General features: G+C 53.9%; 1 protein-coding gene across 1 annotated transcript; it reads right to left on the reverse strand.

The window, feature by feature from the left end:
• Window positions 1-2,035: 2,035 nt before the first annotated feature.
• On the reverse strand, window positions 2,036-16,236 carry MMP9 (matrix metallopeptidase 9). Its single transcript, XM_081011177.1, has 13 exons — window positions 16,024-16,236; window positions 13,653-13,891; window positions 12,632-12,780; window positions 12,297-12,428; window positions 11,369-11,542; window positions 10,322-10,495; window positions 9,075-9,248; window positions 8,682-8,837; window positions 7,728-7,983; window positions 7,094-7,233; window positions 5,545-5,695; window positions 4,548-4,651; window positions 2,036-2,577 (listed from the first exon to the last, which is right to left on the reverse strand). The coding sequence occupies exons 1-13, from the start codon at window positions 16,174-16,176 to the stop codon at window positions 2,468-2,470; spliced, it is 2,112 nt and encodes a 703-aa protein (XP_080867303.1). The 5' UTR covers window positions 16,177-16,236; the 3' UTR covers window positions 2,036-2,467.
• Window positions 16,237-16,599: the final 363 nt, after the last annotated feature.

Here is a 16,599-nt window from a genome sequence, read left to right on the forward strand (position 1 = left end):
GGCTTAGAAAACTGATGTGAACTTTAACCTGTTTCACTACTTTTTTATTTTCATACTATTTTGTATACCTGAAGGAGCATCTCCACCCCTATCTCTCAGCCCGGACATTGAGGTCCTCCTCTGGGGGTCTTCTGCTTGTTCCCTCACTGTGAGAAGCAAAGTTGCAGGGAACCAGGCAGAGGGCCTTCTCGGTGGTGGCGCCCTCCCTGCAGAATGCCCTCCCTTCTGATGTCAAGGAGATAAAGAACTACGTACACAACTTTTAGAAGACATCTGAAGGCAGCCCTGTATCGGGAGGTTTTTAACGCTTGATGTTTTATGATGTTTTTATATCTTCTGTAAACCAGAGTGGCTGGGGAAACCCAGCCTGACGGGCGGGGTATAAATAATAAAGTTGTTGTTGTTGTTGTTGTGTTCTAAGCTATTGTTGTAAATCTTTCTTGCTTTTCTTGCTTAATTTTTTTTGTAAACCTCTTTGAGGTTTTGCTTTTGTTTTGCGATCAAGAAGAAGAAGAAGAAGAGTTTGGATTTGATATCCCGCCTTTCACTCCCTTTAAGGAGTCTCAAAGCGGCTAACATTCTCCTTTCCCTTCCTCCCCCACAACAAACACTCTGTGAGGTGAGTGGGGCTGAGAGACTTCAAAGAAGTGTGACTGGCCCAAGGTCACCCAGCAGCTGCATGTGGAGGAGCGGAGACTCAAACCCGGTTCCCCAGATTACGAGACTACCGCTCTTAACCACTACACCACACTGGATCAAGTGGTGTATAACTTTTACCTAATGAAACAAACAAATAAATAAATTACTCTGCTTTGTTTTGCATCCTAGTAACTGCCCCACTGCTCACAAAAACCCCTACATTTGATTTTGTATGGTTGGGTGAAGCGTTGTGTGTTTCAGAGGTGAGAAATTGAGGTGAGGTGGCTGCCTTTGCAGGAAAGGCCCCCTGCTTGGTGGAGATGGGTTTTCCAACATAGGGACACAACAAGAGGAGCTTTCTGCAGGATCAAGGACTGGCCTTCGCTCCGGCTGGTCAGAGCGACAGAGCACACCTGAGCCTGCCCTGAGCCTATGGACAGATCAGTAGCAGAATGCCAGCATCTCGCTGTTTCTAAACGATCCGTCCTTTTACAATGCCTGGCATCCATTCATCTCCTGGATGAGATGAGACGATCAATTGAGACAGCCGCCTCCGACCCACGGAAGCATCGGGAGAGACTTATTGGATTAGAGGCTTTAATAGGCATCATAAACTTGTTCTAAGTAATGGTTCTAATTTTAAGCTGGTTACACTTTCCCCCTCTAAATGATGGACTGGCTGCTGCCGCTGTTGCTTATTGTATTTTAAATTATGTTTATTATATGTGAAAAAGCGATACAATATATTCTGGAAAGGGTGGGGGCTGCTGGATCCGGCCAAAGACTCCTTTAGTCCTGTTCTCACAGAGGCCAAGCAGAAGCTCAGAAGGAAAAGAGGAGACAGAGAGGAGACATGGTTGTCGTTTCCAGAAATCTGAAGGGTTGCCACATGGAAGAGGGAGCAAGGTGGTTTTCTCCTGACCCAAACTGACAGGTTCAAAGGAAAGAGAGTCCGACTAAATATCAGGAAGAACTTTCTTACAGCAAGAGCTGTCCGACGGGGAGCAGACTCTCCTTCCTTGGGGATTTTGAAGCAGAGGTTGGATGGCCATCTGTCATGGATGCTTGAGCTGAGATTCCTGCATTGCAGGGGGCTGGAATTAGACAGCCCTCGGGGTCCCTTTCAACTCTCCCATTCTATGCTTCTATGATTTATTTACACACCATGTCAGCTAGCAGAAGGCAGCTCTTTGCTACCAGCCCACAGAACTGGAAGCTGAGGCAAGCAAGCAAGCAGGGCACTCGCCCTCCTTCTGATAGGAAACGCTCTTCAGGGGGTTGTAAATAAAGGGGGGCCATTTGCAGCACTGAGCTAGTGTTGCTTCCCAGGTGTTTGGAGCCCCTCCCAGCCCCCCAACCCTCTGTGCCACTTCATAAGCAGACAAGAGGCTCCAGGTGGGGCAGGATTTCATTTATTCAGAAAGTGCAAGATGCTGGAGGTCCCACAGGAGGCAGAGGCGGCAGAGGCAGTGGGAGGGTTGAAGGCACCCTCCTTCTCTTCCCCAGGGGGGGTCTTTGCCACAAGTCCATGACCAAGCAACACACACACACACACGCAACAGGCAGAGACCCTCTCTGTGCCAGCAGCCCGGCTGCCTGCACCCGGCGAGACTTTTGCAAGGCACCTGGCTCAGGCTGGCAGGAGGTCCGCGTGCCCCGGGAGTGGCACAGGGTGGCTGGAGAGTCCTCTTTGGGCGGCAGTCGAGCAGAGCGCCAGCATCACCTGGGCACATCCTCCCAGGTCCAAGCTGGAGCGACAGAGCTGGTGAGCGACTGCCCTAAAGTCCCACCGCAGGCAGAGGAGGGTCCCAGCAGCCCTCTGGCAAGCTTACTCTTCCGGGCATTTCAGGACATCGTACTTCAGGTAGCCCACCCTGTCCACCTGGTAGCGTGGGGTCATCCGCCAGCAGAAGGTTCCCCGGCAGAAGTGGTATTTTCCTGGAAGCAGGAAGGAAATTGGGGGGACGGTTATCAAAGGGTGCCAACGTCACCACCGGCAAAGGAGGCAATATGCCCGAGGCTACCCAAGGAGGGGCAGCTGGGAAGGGCCTCTGGAGGGGAGGATCCCGAGGAAGAGACAGGAGATCCAGTCTCACATCTGCAGCTTTAAGAAAGCTTTCTTTTACAATCAAACAGAGTTTAAATTTTATGAAAAATGAATAAACAGGCAGGGGGTCGAGGGGAAGCTCTGAATCTGACTGGGGTAAAAGGTAAAAAAGGTAAAGGGCCCCTGGACGGTTAAGTACAGTCAAAGGCGACTATGGGGTTGCAGCGCTCATCTTGCTTTCAGGCCAAGGGAGCCGGCGTTTGTCCACAGACAGCTTTCCGGGTCATGTGGCCAGCAGGACTAAACCACTTCTGGCACAACAGGACACCGTGACGGAAACCAGAGCACACAGAAACGCTGTTTACCTTCCCACTGCAGTGGTACCTATTTATCTACTTGCGCTGGTGTGCTTTCGAACTGCTAGGTTGGCAGGAGCTGGGACAGGGCAACGGGAGCTCACTCGGTCATGCGGATTCGAAATGCTAACCTTCCGATTGGCAAGCCCAAGAGGCTCAGTGGTTTGGACCACAGCACCATCCCACTGGGGACAGAGCGCTTGGAGGGAGAGCTCTACCCTTCCCCCTACCTTTCCTCCCATTGCTAATGGCACCCCCCACCCCAGAGCTGATAGTTACCTTTCAGGGTCAAACATACAGATGTTTGCTATGGGCACCTCTATGCCTTCTACCACAGAACAGATAACACCTGGCGGGGAGCATGAATTTCATCCCCCTCCCTCCCCCAGTGCCAGGATTCTGGTTCAATCCAGCCACCCCCACCTGCCCCATGGCTGCTGTCAGGGAACTGCCATCAGTGCCGGAGGGAGAGAGCAAGATCCAGAGGGATTCCAGAGAGCGTCCCGGGATTGGGAGAGGCAGCCCATCTTCCGGGGAAGAGAATCAGCGTAGCACCAGTGGAGAAGGGGGGCAGATGGGGGAAGCGGCGAGGCGGTCCCATGACTCCTTGCCGGGGACCAGCGGGGAGAGTAGGGGTCCTCCGCTGCCTACGCCCTCCTTGCGCAGAAGGCTTTCGCGCAGAGAGAGTAGGAGGAGACTAGGCGTCAAAGAGCTTCTTTGCTGGAAGAAGTTTAAGAAACGCCCACTGACGGATTCTGCCAGCGATTGAGACAGTCACGGGTGAGTGGCTGTCCGGACAGAAAAGGTTCACTCAGGCAACCCAGCCAGGTGTTTGCACCGGCTTACGCACGAGCAACCCCTAGAACCATTACAGCTGCCTACAGAAATCCCAGCAAGGAGCCTCCAGCAGCTCACCTTCTTTAGGCCTAGAGCAGAAAAGTTTGCTCTGAGCGTTGATGGGAAGACAGAGGCTGAACCCTGGGCAGGGGCTCAGGTGAGTGGAGCAATTCCCATCCCCACCTGAAGAGGGAGCTCCTGCAAGGCCATTAAGGCCAGAGTCTACATAAGGTCAAGAGAGGGACCAGCAACCTTTTTCAGCCATGGGCCAGTCCATCGTCCCTCAGACCTTGTGGGGGGCCAGACTATATTTTGGGGGGGGGGGGAATGAACGAATTCCTGTGTCCCCCAAATAACCCAGAGATGCATTTTAAATAAAAGGACACATTCTCCTCATGTAAAAACATGCTGATTCCCAGACCATCTGCAGGCCAAATTGAGAAGGCGACTGGGGTGCATCTGGCCCACTGGGCCTTAGGTTGCCTACCCCTGGTCAAGAGAGACAGAGCATCTCAGCCTCTGAGCAGGGACACCAAGACAAGCTCCGCAGAGCACAGTCTGGGAATTGGGGTGGTGGATTAGTCTTGAATCCCCTCCTGGCAGTGCTCTCCCCCCCCCCAGGTCACATGCATTCTAAGCCCACCCCTGTCCCTCTTCACCCTCCTTACCTTTAAAGTGGAAGATATTCTCAGAGTCCAGTGGGACCCCAGGAAAGAGGCTGTCCGTGTAGTGAGGAGAGCCCTTATCCGCTCGCTCAGATTTCACATCCAGCCTGGAGGAGGAAAGCAAGACTGAAGAAGGCTTTCCCCATGGTCCACCCCAGGCCTCCTCCTCCCCCCATGCCCTCTTCGCAGGTCTGGTCAGTGCTGGGGTGGGCACGGTGCCCTTTCAGTCCTGACAACACGGGGGGCCAGGAGGACGCCTGACGCCTCAAGGTTGACCCGTGTTGAGGCCAGAAATGAGCCGTCCCTATTTGTCGCTGGCTTTGGAGATGATTGATTCAGCGGCAGGGAGAAGGGTGTTGTGGAGGAGCGCTTGTCAGGTGGGGCTGCTCATGCCATGGGGGCAGCTAAGGGGCAGGCAGTTTCCCCTTCTCCATGTTCTGGGCCTGGCAGAGAAGCAACCAGCTGTTGTGTCCATCAAGTCAGAGCTGAGAAGGGGCGATTCCTCCTTGGCCAAGTCAAACTGCAGGACTGGTGGAGAATAACTGGCCTCTCTCTGATGATCAGGGGTCTGGAGACCTTCTGAGGAACAGTGGGGGGGGGGGGAGTTGGGGGGGTTAAGCCCCAGGAAGAGGACTGAGAGCTGATAGGACAGCCATCTTCAGATAGCCCAAGGGCTGTCGGATGGAAGAGGGAGCAAGCTTGTCTTCTCCTGCTCCAGAGGGTTCACCTTGCATAAATGGATCCAAATGGCAAGAAAGGAGATTCCCACTAAACATTAGGATGGACTTTCTGAGGTCAAGAGCTGTGATTCCTGCAGGGGGCTGAACTAGATGACCTTTGGGGGACCTTCCCATTCCATGTTCTCCACCAGCCCCTGCTGCTCTCTGATCCTGGCCCACTGTGACCAGGGAGGGAGGGGGGGCTGCAAGCAGAGGTCTGACCAGGTGCCCCCTTCTGCTTTCTCTCCCCTGCCTTCTCTGCCCCCCAGGATCCCTGGTACCTCCAGAAGTGCTCCCCACTGAAGATAAGGATTTTGCCCGGCTTCTCCTGCAGGGCCCCCACAATCTTTGGCACGTCACTCGGGATGCCCAGCTTCTCGATGTTCCGCGGTCCCAAGACTCTCGTCCCTTGGTACACCCAGAAGCGCCGACCTGCGGAGGAGAAACAGCTTTTGCAACTTTCCTTGTTCACCCCCCGGCAGGTGTCCATCCCATGGATCTGTGGGAGGACCTGCAGCCCCGTCACAGAGGGCAGGTTGGCTAGAGAGTCCCAGGCAGGGGACCGTATGAGGCCATCTCCTCTGTGGCAGGAAGGAGAACGAGAGAGACTTAATCTCTGCTTCTTCCTGTCACTGCACACTCTTCTTCCGACCTGCGATGAAGACATTTCTTTGCTCTCCTCCAGAAAGCAATCTCCATTTTGAACTGGACTGTGGGTGTTTACAATGTTTAAGGATTATTGCCAGTCTGATTTTCGTCACTGTATCTGCCGAATCCTGCCAAGGCCTCGATATGCGTAAACCTCACCTTTTTATTGTTTACTTATTTGCCTGAAAGTGATTTCTTTATTAAGAGGGGAAAATAAAAAGGGAGAAGATAACCCGAGTCTGCCTAAAGCATCCTTGGATATTATAATTTTTCTAGAAGATTGTGCAACCTTGTCCTAATAGCTTCCAGAGATAAGCTGCGCACGGGTGGTGATATTAGCTCTGCTGAAATAGATATTTGCATTCTCACACAAGGTGAGAAAGAGGAAGGGTCATTTCTAGATAAAATATCCTCTCCCAGTCATCTAAATCCATCCAACGTGACCCTCAGACTTGTCCTGCTAGCAGGAATCTTCAGTCAGGTGAAAAGAGGCCCATGCACTCTGCCCTGCGGGCACCAACAAGCAAGAGTTTTCGAGGTGTCCCTTGTGGGCTTCAGCAAGTTCTCTGAAGCAGCCACAGGGGTTGTGGGCAGCTTCTGAGCATGGAGCTATGCAGAATAAAATTATTATTATTATTATTATTATTAATAATAATAATAATAATTTATTATTTATACCCTGCCCATCTGGCTGGGTTTCCCTAGCCACTCTGGGGCAGCTCCCAATAGAATATTAAAAACACAATAAATACATCAAACATTAAAAGCTTCCCTAAACAGAGCTGCCTTCAGATGTCTTCTAAAAGTCAGATAGTCTGATGGGAGGGTGTTCCACAGGGCGGGCGCCACCACCGAGAAGGCCCTCTGCCTGGTTCCCTGTAACCTCACTTCTCACAGGGAGGGAACCAACAAAAGGCCCTTGGAGCTGGACCTCAGTGTCCGGGCAGAATGATGGGGGTGGAGACGCTCCTTCAGGTATACTGGCCCTTTGAGGCCATTTAGGGCTTTCAAGGTCAGCACCAACACTTGGAATTGTGCTCAGAAATGTATCGGGAGCTAATGTAGGTCTTTCAGGACCGGTATTTACGGCTAGTGTGGACTCATATCCCACCCCAAAATATCTGCTTTGCCCTGCGTTTTTGCCCCATTTCCACGAGCAGCCACAATGGGGAAGCCACTCACCAGAGAAGAAGTAGGTTTTCTTCGTCTGTGCGTCCTGGATAGCAGCATCAATCACATCTGGGAGGGCCGGCCAGCTGTCCTGGATGCGGAGGGGGCCCACAATGGCCCCCGTGCCTGACACTGGCTTCTTCCAGTATTGCCTGGGAAGGAGGGAAAGGTCTCTGTGAGCAGGGGCTGGAGCAGGGAGGGAGGGAAGGAAGGAAGGAAGGAAGGAAGGAAGGAAGGAAGGAAGGAAGGAGGAAGGAAGGAAGGACCAGCTCTCCAGTCTCCACCAGGGTTGACCAGGTGTAGAGGAGGCAGGTGGACTCCGAGGGTCTGGCAGGTAGGTGGGGTTGGCAAGAGAAGAGCGCCGGGGGGGGGGGCAGCCCTAGTCATAAGAGCCTAAGAACAGAGGAGGAGCCCTGCTGGGCCAGACCAAAGGGTCCAGCACCCTCTTCTTTCTTTTTTTTTTCTTTCTTTCAGTGGCCAATCAGAGCTGGAACTCATGAACAGCCCTCTCTTCCTCCCTACCTGGCTGAGTGTGGAGAGGTGCCGAGGGGCACAAAGCCCATGTGTCCCCCTCTGTGGGCTCACACAGCCCTTTGCCCCATTCCTGCCCCTCCACCGCCCTCCTCCCCAGGACACTGCCACTCACCCGTCCTTGAAGAGGTACAGTTCCTTCCTGATCTCGCTCACCCCGTCAAATTGAGGGATTTTGCAAGCCTCTCCTGCGCGGCCTGCGGAGGTGGTCTCCACGACCGTGGTGGCCTCTGTGACTGGGGTGGTCTCCGTGACATCCTCGTCTGTGCTGGAGCCATCATCATCGTATTCCTCGGTGGTTTGGTCAGGGTCCTCGGGGCTTTGAGTAGTGGGGAGGGTGCCCACCGTGGGTTTCACGCCTGACCCTCTGCCTAGGAGTGGGAAGGGCAAAGCATTTTCAAGGGTCTGTATACCCATCAGAAAGACCACGAGAGCCCAGGTGCCAGGGTGATGGGCAGAGGAAGGTCAGGCCACAACAGGCACCCAGGCATGCCTGACAGGTCTTGTATAGTTTATTGATTGCATTATTTAGAGTCGCCATATTCCGAAGAGCAAAGAAGAGGACACTACAACAGACATTCAAAGCAAATAAATGCAATTTGTCTCAAATTTTATCCCTGAAAAAGAGGGCGTGTCCTGGAAAAAGAGGACACATGGCAACCCTACATTTGTTATATACAGTGGACGCTCGGGTCGCGAACGTGATCCGTGCAGGATGCATCTTCGCAACCCACAGCGTTTGCAACCCGCTTCTGCGCATGCGCGATTTAGCACTTCTGCGAATGCACGACTCCCGAAACACAGAAGAAACCCATTCCAGTACTTCTGGGTTTCGGCGGTCCGTAACCTGAAAAAATTCAACCTGAAACGTCTGTAACCCGAGGTATGACTGTATATCTTATTATATGCTTTATTTATTTATCCACCATTCCTCCCAACCTCCAAAAAGAGGAGCTACTAATGGGGAGCTATGGGGCACAGGAAGGCTTTCCCTCTTTACATTCTGGGCCCCCTTCTGGCTGGCTGAGCAGGGGACCCCCAGCTAAAGCTGCCCCAGCACCCCACTCACCATAGAGGTACTGGATCCCAGCCACGTCATCCGAGTGCAGGTGGAAATCAGCCAGGTAGGTGTACATGGGATACATCAGGGCCTCCCGCACGTCGGAATGGTCCAGGCCCAGCGAATGCCCAAACTCGTGTGCGGCGACCAGGAAGATGCTGTACCCTGGAAGGCAGGAAGGAGATTGTGGGTGGGGGCTGCAGGTTGCAGGGCTCGGCCTCTCCCTCCTCACCTCCCTGCCCCCACCAGGAGGAGGAGGAGGAGCAGGTCCCATGACCCCCCCCCCATCAGAACCACCCGCAGCCTCCCACAGGCATCTGGTGGAGCCACCTGAGAACATTAGCCTCCTCTGGTGTTAGGGCTCTCTCCAGGCTGGCTCATGCGCCAGAGGCTCAGGGGTACCTTTGTCAGGGCAGAGGCCCCACTTCCTGTCGGTGTCGTAGTTGCTGGTGGTGGCGCACCAGAGTCGCCCGTCCTCACGCCCCTCGGAGGTGCAGCTGCTGTAGCTCTTGTCCAGGAAGGTGAAGGGGAAGGCGCAGGGCTCGCCCTGGGAGTTCCCGCCAATCACGGCTGTGTCTGCAGAGAGGCGGCCGGTGAGCGTTCTGCCCAGCAGGGATCCCTTCTCCCCACCCAACTCCCGTGGGGCTTCCCACACAGCACCCACCCGCCCGGGAGCAGCGCACCAGTCGCTCATGGCAAGAGGGCAGTGGGGCATCGCAGGGGGGCAGGGAGGTACCCCTCTCTGTCTGACATGGTTGCCTTCCTTCCCTGTGGCAGGAAGGGACCTGTAGGCAGCCACACTGCTCTGCCCTGAGGGCAGCTGGATCCGGGTTCAAGCCATTTTGCCAGCCCCACACCCAGAGGGGCTAGGGAAACCCAGCCAGATGGGCTGGGTATAAATAATAAAATTATTATTATTATTATTATTATTATTATTATTATTATTATAATTAGAGTTCAGTGTGACCAGCATGGCCTGCTGGGATATGGGCCCAGCAGCTCCAGGACCCATCAGGGCCAAGGTTGTGATTTCTGCCTTCGACAAAATGACCTGTGGGGACCCTGTCCACCTATATGAGCCTGTGGCTCTTTAGCTGCAATTGCTGCAAAAACATTCCTCTTCTTCCAGGCCCTTGGCTAATTAAACAACCTAGTTCAACTGGTGTGTGTGTGTGTGTGTGTGTGTGTGTGTGTGTGTGTGTGTGTTTTCTTGTTTCTGTTTGTTACAATGTTAGCCATTTCCCCTTTTTTATATTGTAAACTGCCTTGTGATATTCGGATGAAGGGCAGTATAGAAATTTAATAAACAATAATGAATGAATAAATGGCACAATTTAGCCGTGATTCTTGCATTCCAGGGGGGTGGACTAGTTGACCCTCTGGGTCCCTTCCACAACCCTATGAGTCTTATTATTCTTTAGCTGCGATTTCTGCCTTGCAAGGGGCTGGACTAGATGAGCCTAGGGTGTCTCATTCAGCTCTACACTTCTGTGATTCTCTGGCTCAGCTCTGCAAGAAAGAGTGCCTCTGAGCACATCCAGAGTGCCTTTCCCTAACCAGTGAGCCCCCCTGCCCTTAGGGACTAGTGACAGGTATATACTGGACAGATCCAGGCCCCAGCACCCTTCTGGAAATGAAACTGCCTGTACCTCTGTTGGGGCAGAATCCGTACTTCTTGTCGCGGTCGAAGCTCTCTGTGGTGGCGCACCAGCGGTACCCATCACTGCGCCCCTCGGTGGTGCAGCTGTCGTAGGTCTTGCCCAGGAAGGTGAAGGGGAAGACACACTTCTCTCCGTCTGCGTTGCCTCCATAGGTGAAGAGCACTAGGCGAGCCAGGGAGAAAGGAGCGTTTTGAGCCGGCCAGGCAGGAGGAGGAGGGGCAGACTCACATTTGGGGGGCCCTGAAAGCTTGAACTGTTATGAAGGGGGGGCCTTTGCAAGCAGCAACCAGGTCTGCAGAGCAAGAATTGTCATAGCTAGGAACCGGAAAGGAGATGTAACCCCGACTAAACTGGAGCGGCAGTCGAAACCGTTAAGAGTTTGCAGAATTCGCAAGGATGACGGGGAAATGAAGGGATCGGACTGAACAAACATTTATGAGGGAATGGGACATGTACAGAAAGTATCTCAGGGAGCGCTGCAAAAATCTGAACTTGTTGGCAGGCCTGGAGTGACTTCTGTGGGAAAGTAGGGAATCGTAGAAACTTAAGAGAACTAAGATGTATTATCACTGATAAAGATAAGTGTGACAAACCGAAAACTAAAGACCCATCCTGGGGTGATGGGAAGTTGCCATTGAAGATACGTATTAGGAAACTATTATAGCTTTTTGTAATGTGTTAAAAAAAATATTGACTGTTTGTTTTCTTTTTGGATTCAATAAAGCAAATATATATACATAAAAAGAGAACCATCTTCTTCAATGGAATTGTTTACAACAACTTTCACAGCCTCTGTGCTACTGACTCATAAGCATTGGGATTGTTGAAATAGATGCCACACAAAAAATTAATCAAATTGACCTGAGAGACTCAAATTGGGTCTACTACACCCACAATTTTTCAAGCAACATGGAGTGAAGTCTCTCCTGGGGCCCCTCTGGGATTAGGGGCCCCGGAGCTTCATTCGCTTCCTAGTAGATCTGCACTTGGGGGCCTCCAGCCCCCCCAGCCCCCCTCCTTTCCCTGGCCACTCACATTCACTGGGGCAGAATCCGTACTTCTTGTCCTGGTCAAAGTTGGCGGTGGTGGAGCACCAGGGCAAGTTGTCCTCGCGCCCCTCGGTGGTGCAGGTGGAGTAGGACTTGCCCTCAAAGGTGAAGGGGAAGTGGCAGTTGGCGCCGTTGGCATTCCCAAAACGGGTCTTCACCACTGCTCAGGAGAGGGAAGAAGCGGGTCAGGACAGGGCAAGTCACCCAGAGATATAACAGCATGTACAAACCCCCACTGCATTCATATATTGGTTATTATCTTGTACAGTATAGAAATTCATGAATTTGTTTTATGCAATCTCAAAGTTGTGGGTTCGAGTCCTGCGTTAGGCAAAAGATTCCTGCATTGCAGGGGGTTGGAGCAGAGGACCCTTGTGGCCCCTTCCCACTCAATTCTGTGATTCCATGATGAAAGGGGGTAAGGTAAAGGTAAAGGGACCCCTGACCATTAGGTCCAGTCGTGGCCGACTCTGGGGTTGCGGTGCTCATTTCACTTTACTGGCCGAGGGAGCCAGCGTACAGCTTCTGGGTCATGTGGCCAGCAGGACTAAGCCGCTTCTGGTGAACCAGAGCAGCGCATGGAAACTCCAGGGACTGAGCAACGGGAGCTCACCCTGTTGCAGGGATTCGAACCACCGACCTTCTGATTGGCAAGTCCTAGGCTCTGTGGTTTAGACCATAGCGCCACCCTCATCCCTGATGAAAGGTGGTATACAGGTTTAATAAATGGCTTGAAATGAATAGCCCGGAGGGGACAGCCGCAAGGGCGTTTAAGCAGGCATCCAATGGCCATTGGTCAGGGATCCTTTGAGTGGACTCCTGCACTGCAGGGGGTTGGTCTAGATGACCCCGGGGGTCCCCTTCCAGCCCAACAATTCTATGTGGGGACGAGGGGAAAGCAGTGGCCCACTCACCAACGCCCGTGCCCAGGGTCCAGAACTCGTCGTCGTCAAAGTGGGCATCCCCACTGTAGCGGTCCTTGCCGGGAGGGAAGGCGTGGGCAAGGAGACCGTCCTTTCCGTCGAAGGGATAGCCGTCCCCGTGGTCTGGGGGGGGGGGGGAGACAGGCAAATCCATGAGGGGAGGTCCGAGGCTGAGGACAAGCAAGGGCTCCAAGAGGCGCCCCTGGGGAGGCAGCTTCTGGGGTTCCCACCACGACCCCCGCAGGCACCGCCCTATGGGGAACTGGTGTCCTTGGCTGCTCCCTGCCCCCCCTTCCCCTCCCCAGGGGGACAAGGCCGAGGCTCACCTTCCGTCCCGAACATAATGAGGATGTCGACGTCCCCGCTGTCCCGGCGCGTGAAGGTGAGGGGGGTCACGTCGCTCCACACCTTGAAGGCCCTCGCAAAGGCGTCTTCGATGATGGAGGCGTCAAGGTCCGGCGAGTAGTTCTGCACCCTGGGGAAGGCAGGGCAAAGTCAGGACCCACGGCCGCCAAGGGGGAGCCACGGCATCGCAGGAGGGCTGGGGGGGCCGTCTAGGGCAGCGGCTCCCAAACTCCCGCCCCCTTCCATAAACTCCTCCCCAGCGCCCCCTACCCTATTTTCAGAATAGCACGAAGGGTTGTGTGTGTGTGTGTGTGTGTGTGTGTGTGTGTGTTGTTTTGTTTGTTTTATTATGTTGTGTATCTTGTGATTTTATACTGTCAACCGCCCTGTGATCTTCGGAGGAAGGGCGGTTTATAAATTTAATTGATAAACAAATAACACAACCAGATTCAAAACGGTGGCATTTAATTGCACGTTGGTTCAAAATGTTCTAAACATTTGTCCAAAACCAGTTAAAACTTTTGAGCTCCACTGCTGATGAACTTACTCCAGCGATACCAGTTTCCAAGGGTGCCAAGTGGAATAAAATATTGGGGGGGGGTAAGCCCCGCCCCACATAACCAAGCACAAGATGCAGCGCATGCACACCCTAGGAAGGGCTAATATTTTATTGGGGGGCCGAAGGGACCTCGGCCCCTAGGAGTTGACTGCTAGGTCAGCTTCTCGAAGTCGGATCGACATTTGCACCTCCAGCGCCCCCCTGTCGCCCCCTTGCCTCTTAGCGACCCCCTGGGGAATCCCGCCCCGGTGGGACCGCCCACTTTGGGAACCGGGGAACGAGGGCGGCCCCGTCCCTTTCTTGCGCAGGCTGAGCTCTTCGGGCTCAGATTTGCGCAGAGGCGCAACTGCCCTCGCCAGAGACCAGCCTGCTGCCGCCTCTGCTCTCCTTCTGTGCTGAGAAAACGACCGGGGGGGGGGGGAGCGGTCCCCTCCGGGACTCACCGGTAGGTGATGTCATTGTGGTCCCACTTGAGGTTTCCCTCGAAAGTCTGGAAGGTGCCCAGATCCGGCACCCCGCAGCGAGGAGCCCGGATGGCTTCCATGGTGGGGGCGTCCAGCCGCCCCGTCTCCGGCAGGCCCAGGCGCTTCTGCATCTTCTTGAGGGCAGAGTCCAGGGTGACCTGGCCGCCGCTGGAGCCCGAGTTGGGGTCTTGCAGGTACCCGAAGCGTTGGAGGTAGCGCTGGGGGAGAAGGAAGGAAAGAGCTGTGAGCTGAGATTGTCTCGGAGCAGAGAGAGAGAGAGAGAAGGAGGCACACACGCAAAGGCAGCCGAGAGTCTGGGACCACTTATTAGAATCACAGAATCATAGGCTTGTAGGCTTGGGAGGGGCCTCCAGGGCTCATCTAGTCCAACCCCCCTGCAATGCAGGAATCACACCTACTCTGTATCCATTTATATTGAACTCATCCACTTCTAGCAGGCTGTGTGGAGATGCTCAATGGGCAGAGCATCCCTAGAAAAATGCTCCCCACCTCCTTAGTGAGGGAAGAGGCTGCTGCTGAGCTTGTGAATGGGTCACTCAAGGAACAGGCTTGCGACCAGCATCAAGATTTGTCTTAGTTAATGGCAATTTATTGAAAACATTTTCCATACCAGTCTGCAAGGGGGCTCACGATGCCTCTGTCCTAGTCTGGACATTGAGAATTAAAACTGCTCTCTCCCCAGACACACACTTGCATATCTTGTAAGGATAGCCCTTTGGGCATCTTGAGGGTGATTCAAAGTGGGCTGTGGCCCAGGAAAAGTTTCTTCTGCCACGCCATATCTGTTTGCCTCCTAGGTCCCACAACGCCCTTTGTTGTTTCCGCTGCAGCAAGTCGGCTGCCCCGCTGGAATCCCTCGCCTGCCTGCAGGGGTGCATTTGTGTGTGAAGAAGACCCTCCCAGTAAGAAGGAGCTGCCCTTGCTGGGAGCAGTGGGGAGGGTGTTCAAGGATCATCTGCCCTGCCTCCCTTGCCTAGGTTGCTCACTGACTTGATATCCCGCCTTCCACTCCCCTTCAGGAGTCTCAAAGCAGCTCACAATCTCCTTTCCCTTCCTCCCCCACAACAAACACTCTGTGAGGTGAGTGGGGCTGAGAGACTTCAGAGAAGTGTGACTGGCCCAAGGTCACCCAGCAGCTGCATGTGGAGGAGCGGGGAATCGAACCCGGTTCACCAGATTACGAGACTACCGCTCTTAACCACTACACCACACTGGCTCTCCACACCACCACCACACTGGAAAAGAACCCAAGGGTCATCCAGCCCAACCCCCTGCAATGCAGGAGTCAGAGCTACCTTCACATTTACTCTGAAGCAAGCTGTCCTCTGGAACCCCTAAAAACTCCAGCTGGTGAGCCACTGGCAGGTGACTCAGAAACCCCATTACTGATAAAGAAAGAGGAACTGGGTGCAGGTGCCCAGATGCATGAAAGGCAAGTTTGCTTAAAACTACCAGGGATTTAAGGGATGAGGGTGGCGCTGTGGGTTAAACCACTGAGCCTAGGGCTTGCCGATCAGAAGGTCGGAGGTTTGAATCCCCGCGACGGGGTGAGCTCCCGTTGCTTGGTCCCTGCTCCTGCCAACCTAGCAGTTCGGAAGTACATCAAAGTGCAAGTAAATCAATAGGTACCGCTCTGGCGGGAAGGTAAATGGCGTTTCTGTCGCTGCTCTGGATCACCAGAAGCGACTTAGTCCTGCTGGCCACATGACCCAGAAGCTTTACGCCGGCTCCCTCGGCCAATAAAGCGAGATGAGCACCGCAACCCCAGAGTTGCCTACGATTGGACCTAATGGTCAGGGGTCCCTTTGCCTTTACCAGGGATTTATACACACACACACGGATCCAGTCTGCCCTCCTCATCTCCTTTCCCCAGCATATTCTCACATGATGCACCCAGACTGATCCTGAGCCTCCTTTCTCCGCATCCCACCAGCCCCATGGTCTCACCAAGACTAGTCCGTCTATCTCTTGGCGGGGGGGAGGGGGCAAGAATGCCTCATAAGGATCAGAGAATTGCAGAGTTGAAAGGGGTCCTGAGGGTCATCTATTCCAACCCCCTGCAATGCAGGAATCTTATGCCCGGCATGGGGCTCAAACCCACAGCCCTGAGATTAAGAGTCTGATGCTCTGCCAACGGAAGTCTCCCACTCTCAGTTTGATCAGACCATCTAGTCCAGCATCCCAGGATCTGAGCCCAAGAGCAGAATTCTCCCCTCCTGCAGTTTCCAGCAACTGCAGCCCTGTCTGAATTCCTAATTGCCCCAACCCAGAGCTGAGATCCAGACACTCAGGCTAGGAGACCCCACTCCCAGGAAGCCTAAGAACTTACAGATGCCAGCTCCCGGTCCGAAGTGTTCCTGACCACGTCCCCAGGGAAGGAGATGACCAGGGGGCCCTTATCCTGGAGGGGAGCAGCCCAGCTGTAATGCAGGGACACCCAAGTCAGGAGCCCAAAGAGAGAGGGAGCCAGGAAGGACCCCATGGCGACTCAGCTGGGCAAGGAACTCTCTCTCTGTCTGCCTCTCTGCCCCTGTTCTCTGCCTCTGGCGACTTCTGCAGCAGAGAGCTCTGCCTGGGCCATTTATATTCTGCAATATGTTGGGGGGGGGAGGCGGAGAGAGGAAGGGGGTGAGTCACCTTCTGCCCCAAGAGTCACTCGCTCTTTTCTGGGCAGAGGAGGAAATGCAAAGCCAGGTCCTTGGGGGGAGGGGGGGAGGGAATGTGCCACTTCCTGGGGTGTCTCAACAGTTTGTTTACTAAGCCCACAGGAAATGTGAAATCCATTGAGGAAAAGCAATGTGGTTTCTGGGGTGGGCGAGGAGATGTCTGGAAGGTGCCCATCATTTGGGAGGGGGGGTTGTGTGCCCTCCCTCACCCTGCTCAAGAGTCCTTGAACCCCTTGCCT

This window comes from Podarcis pityusensis (assembly GCF_964106645.2).
Source record: "Podarcis pityusensis genome assembly, chromosome: 6".
In the NCBI taxonomy this organism is placed as follows: Eukaryota; Metazoa; Chordata; class Lepidosauria; order Squamata; family Lacertidae; genus Podarcis; species Podarcis pityusensis.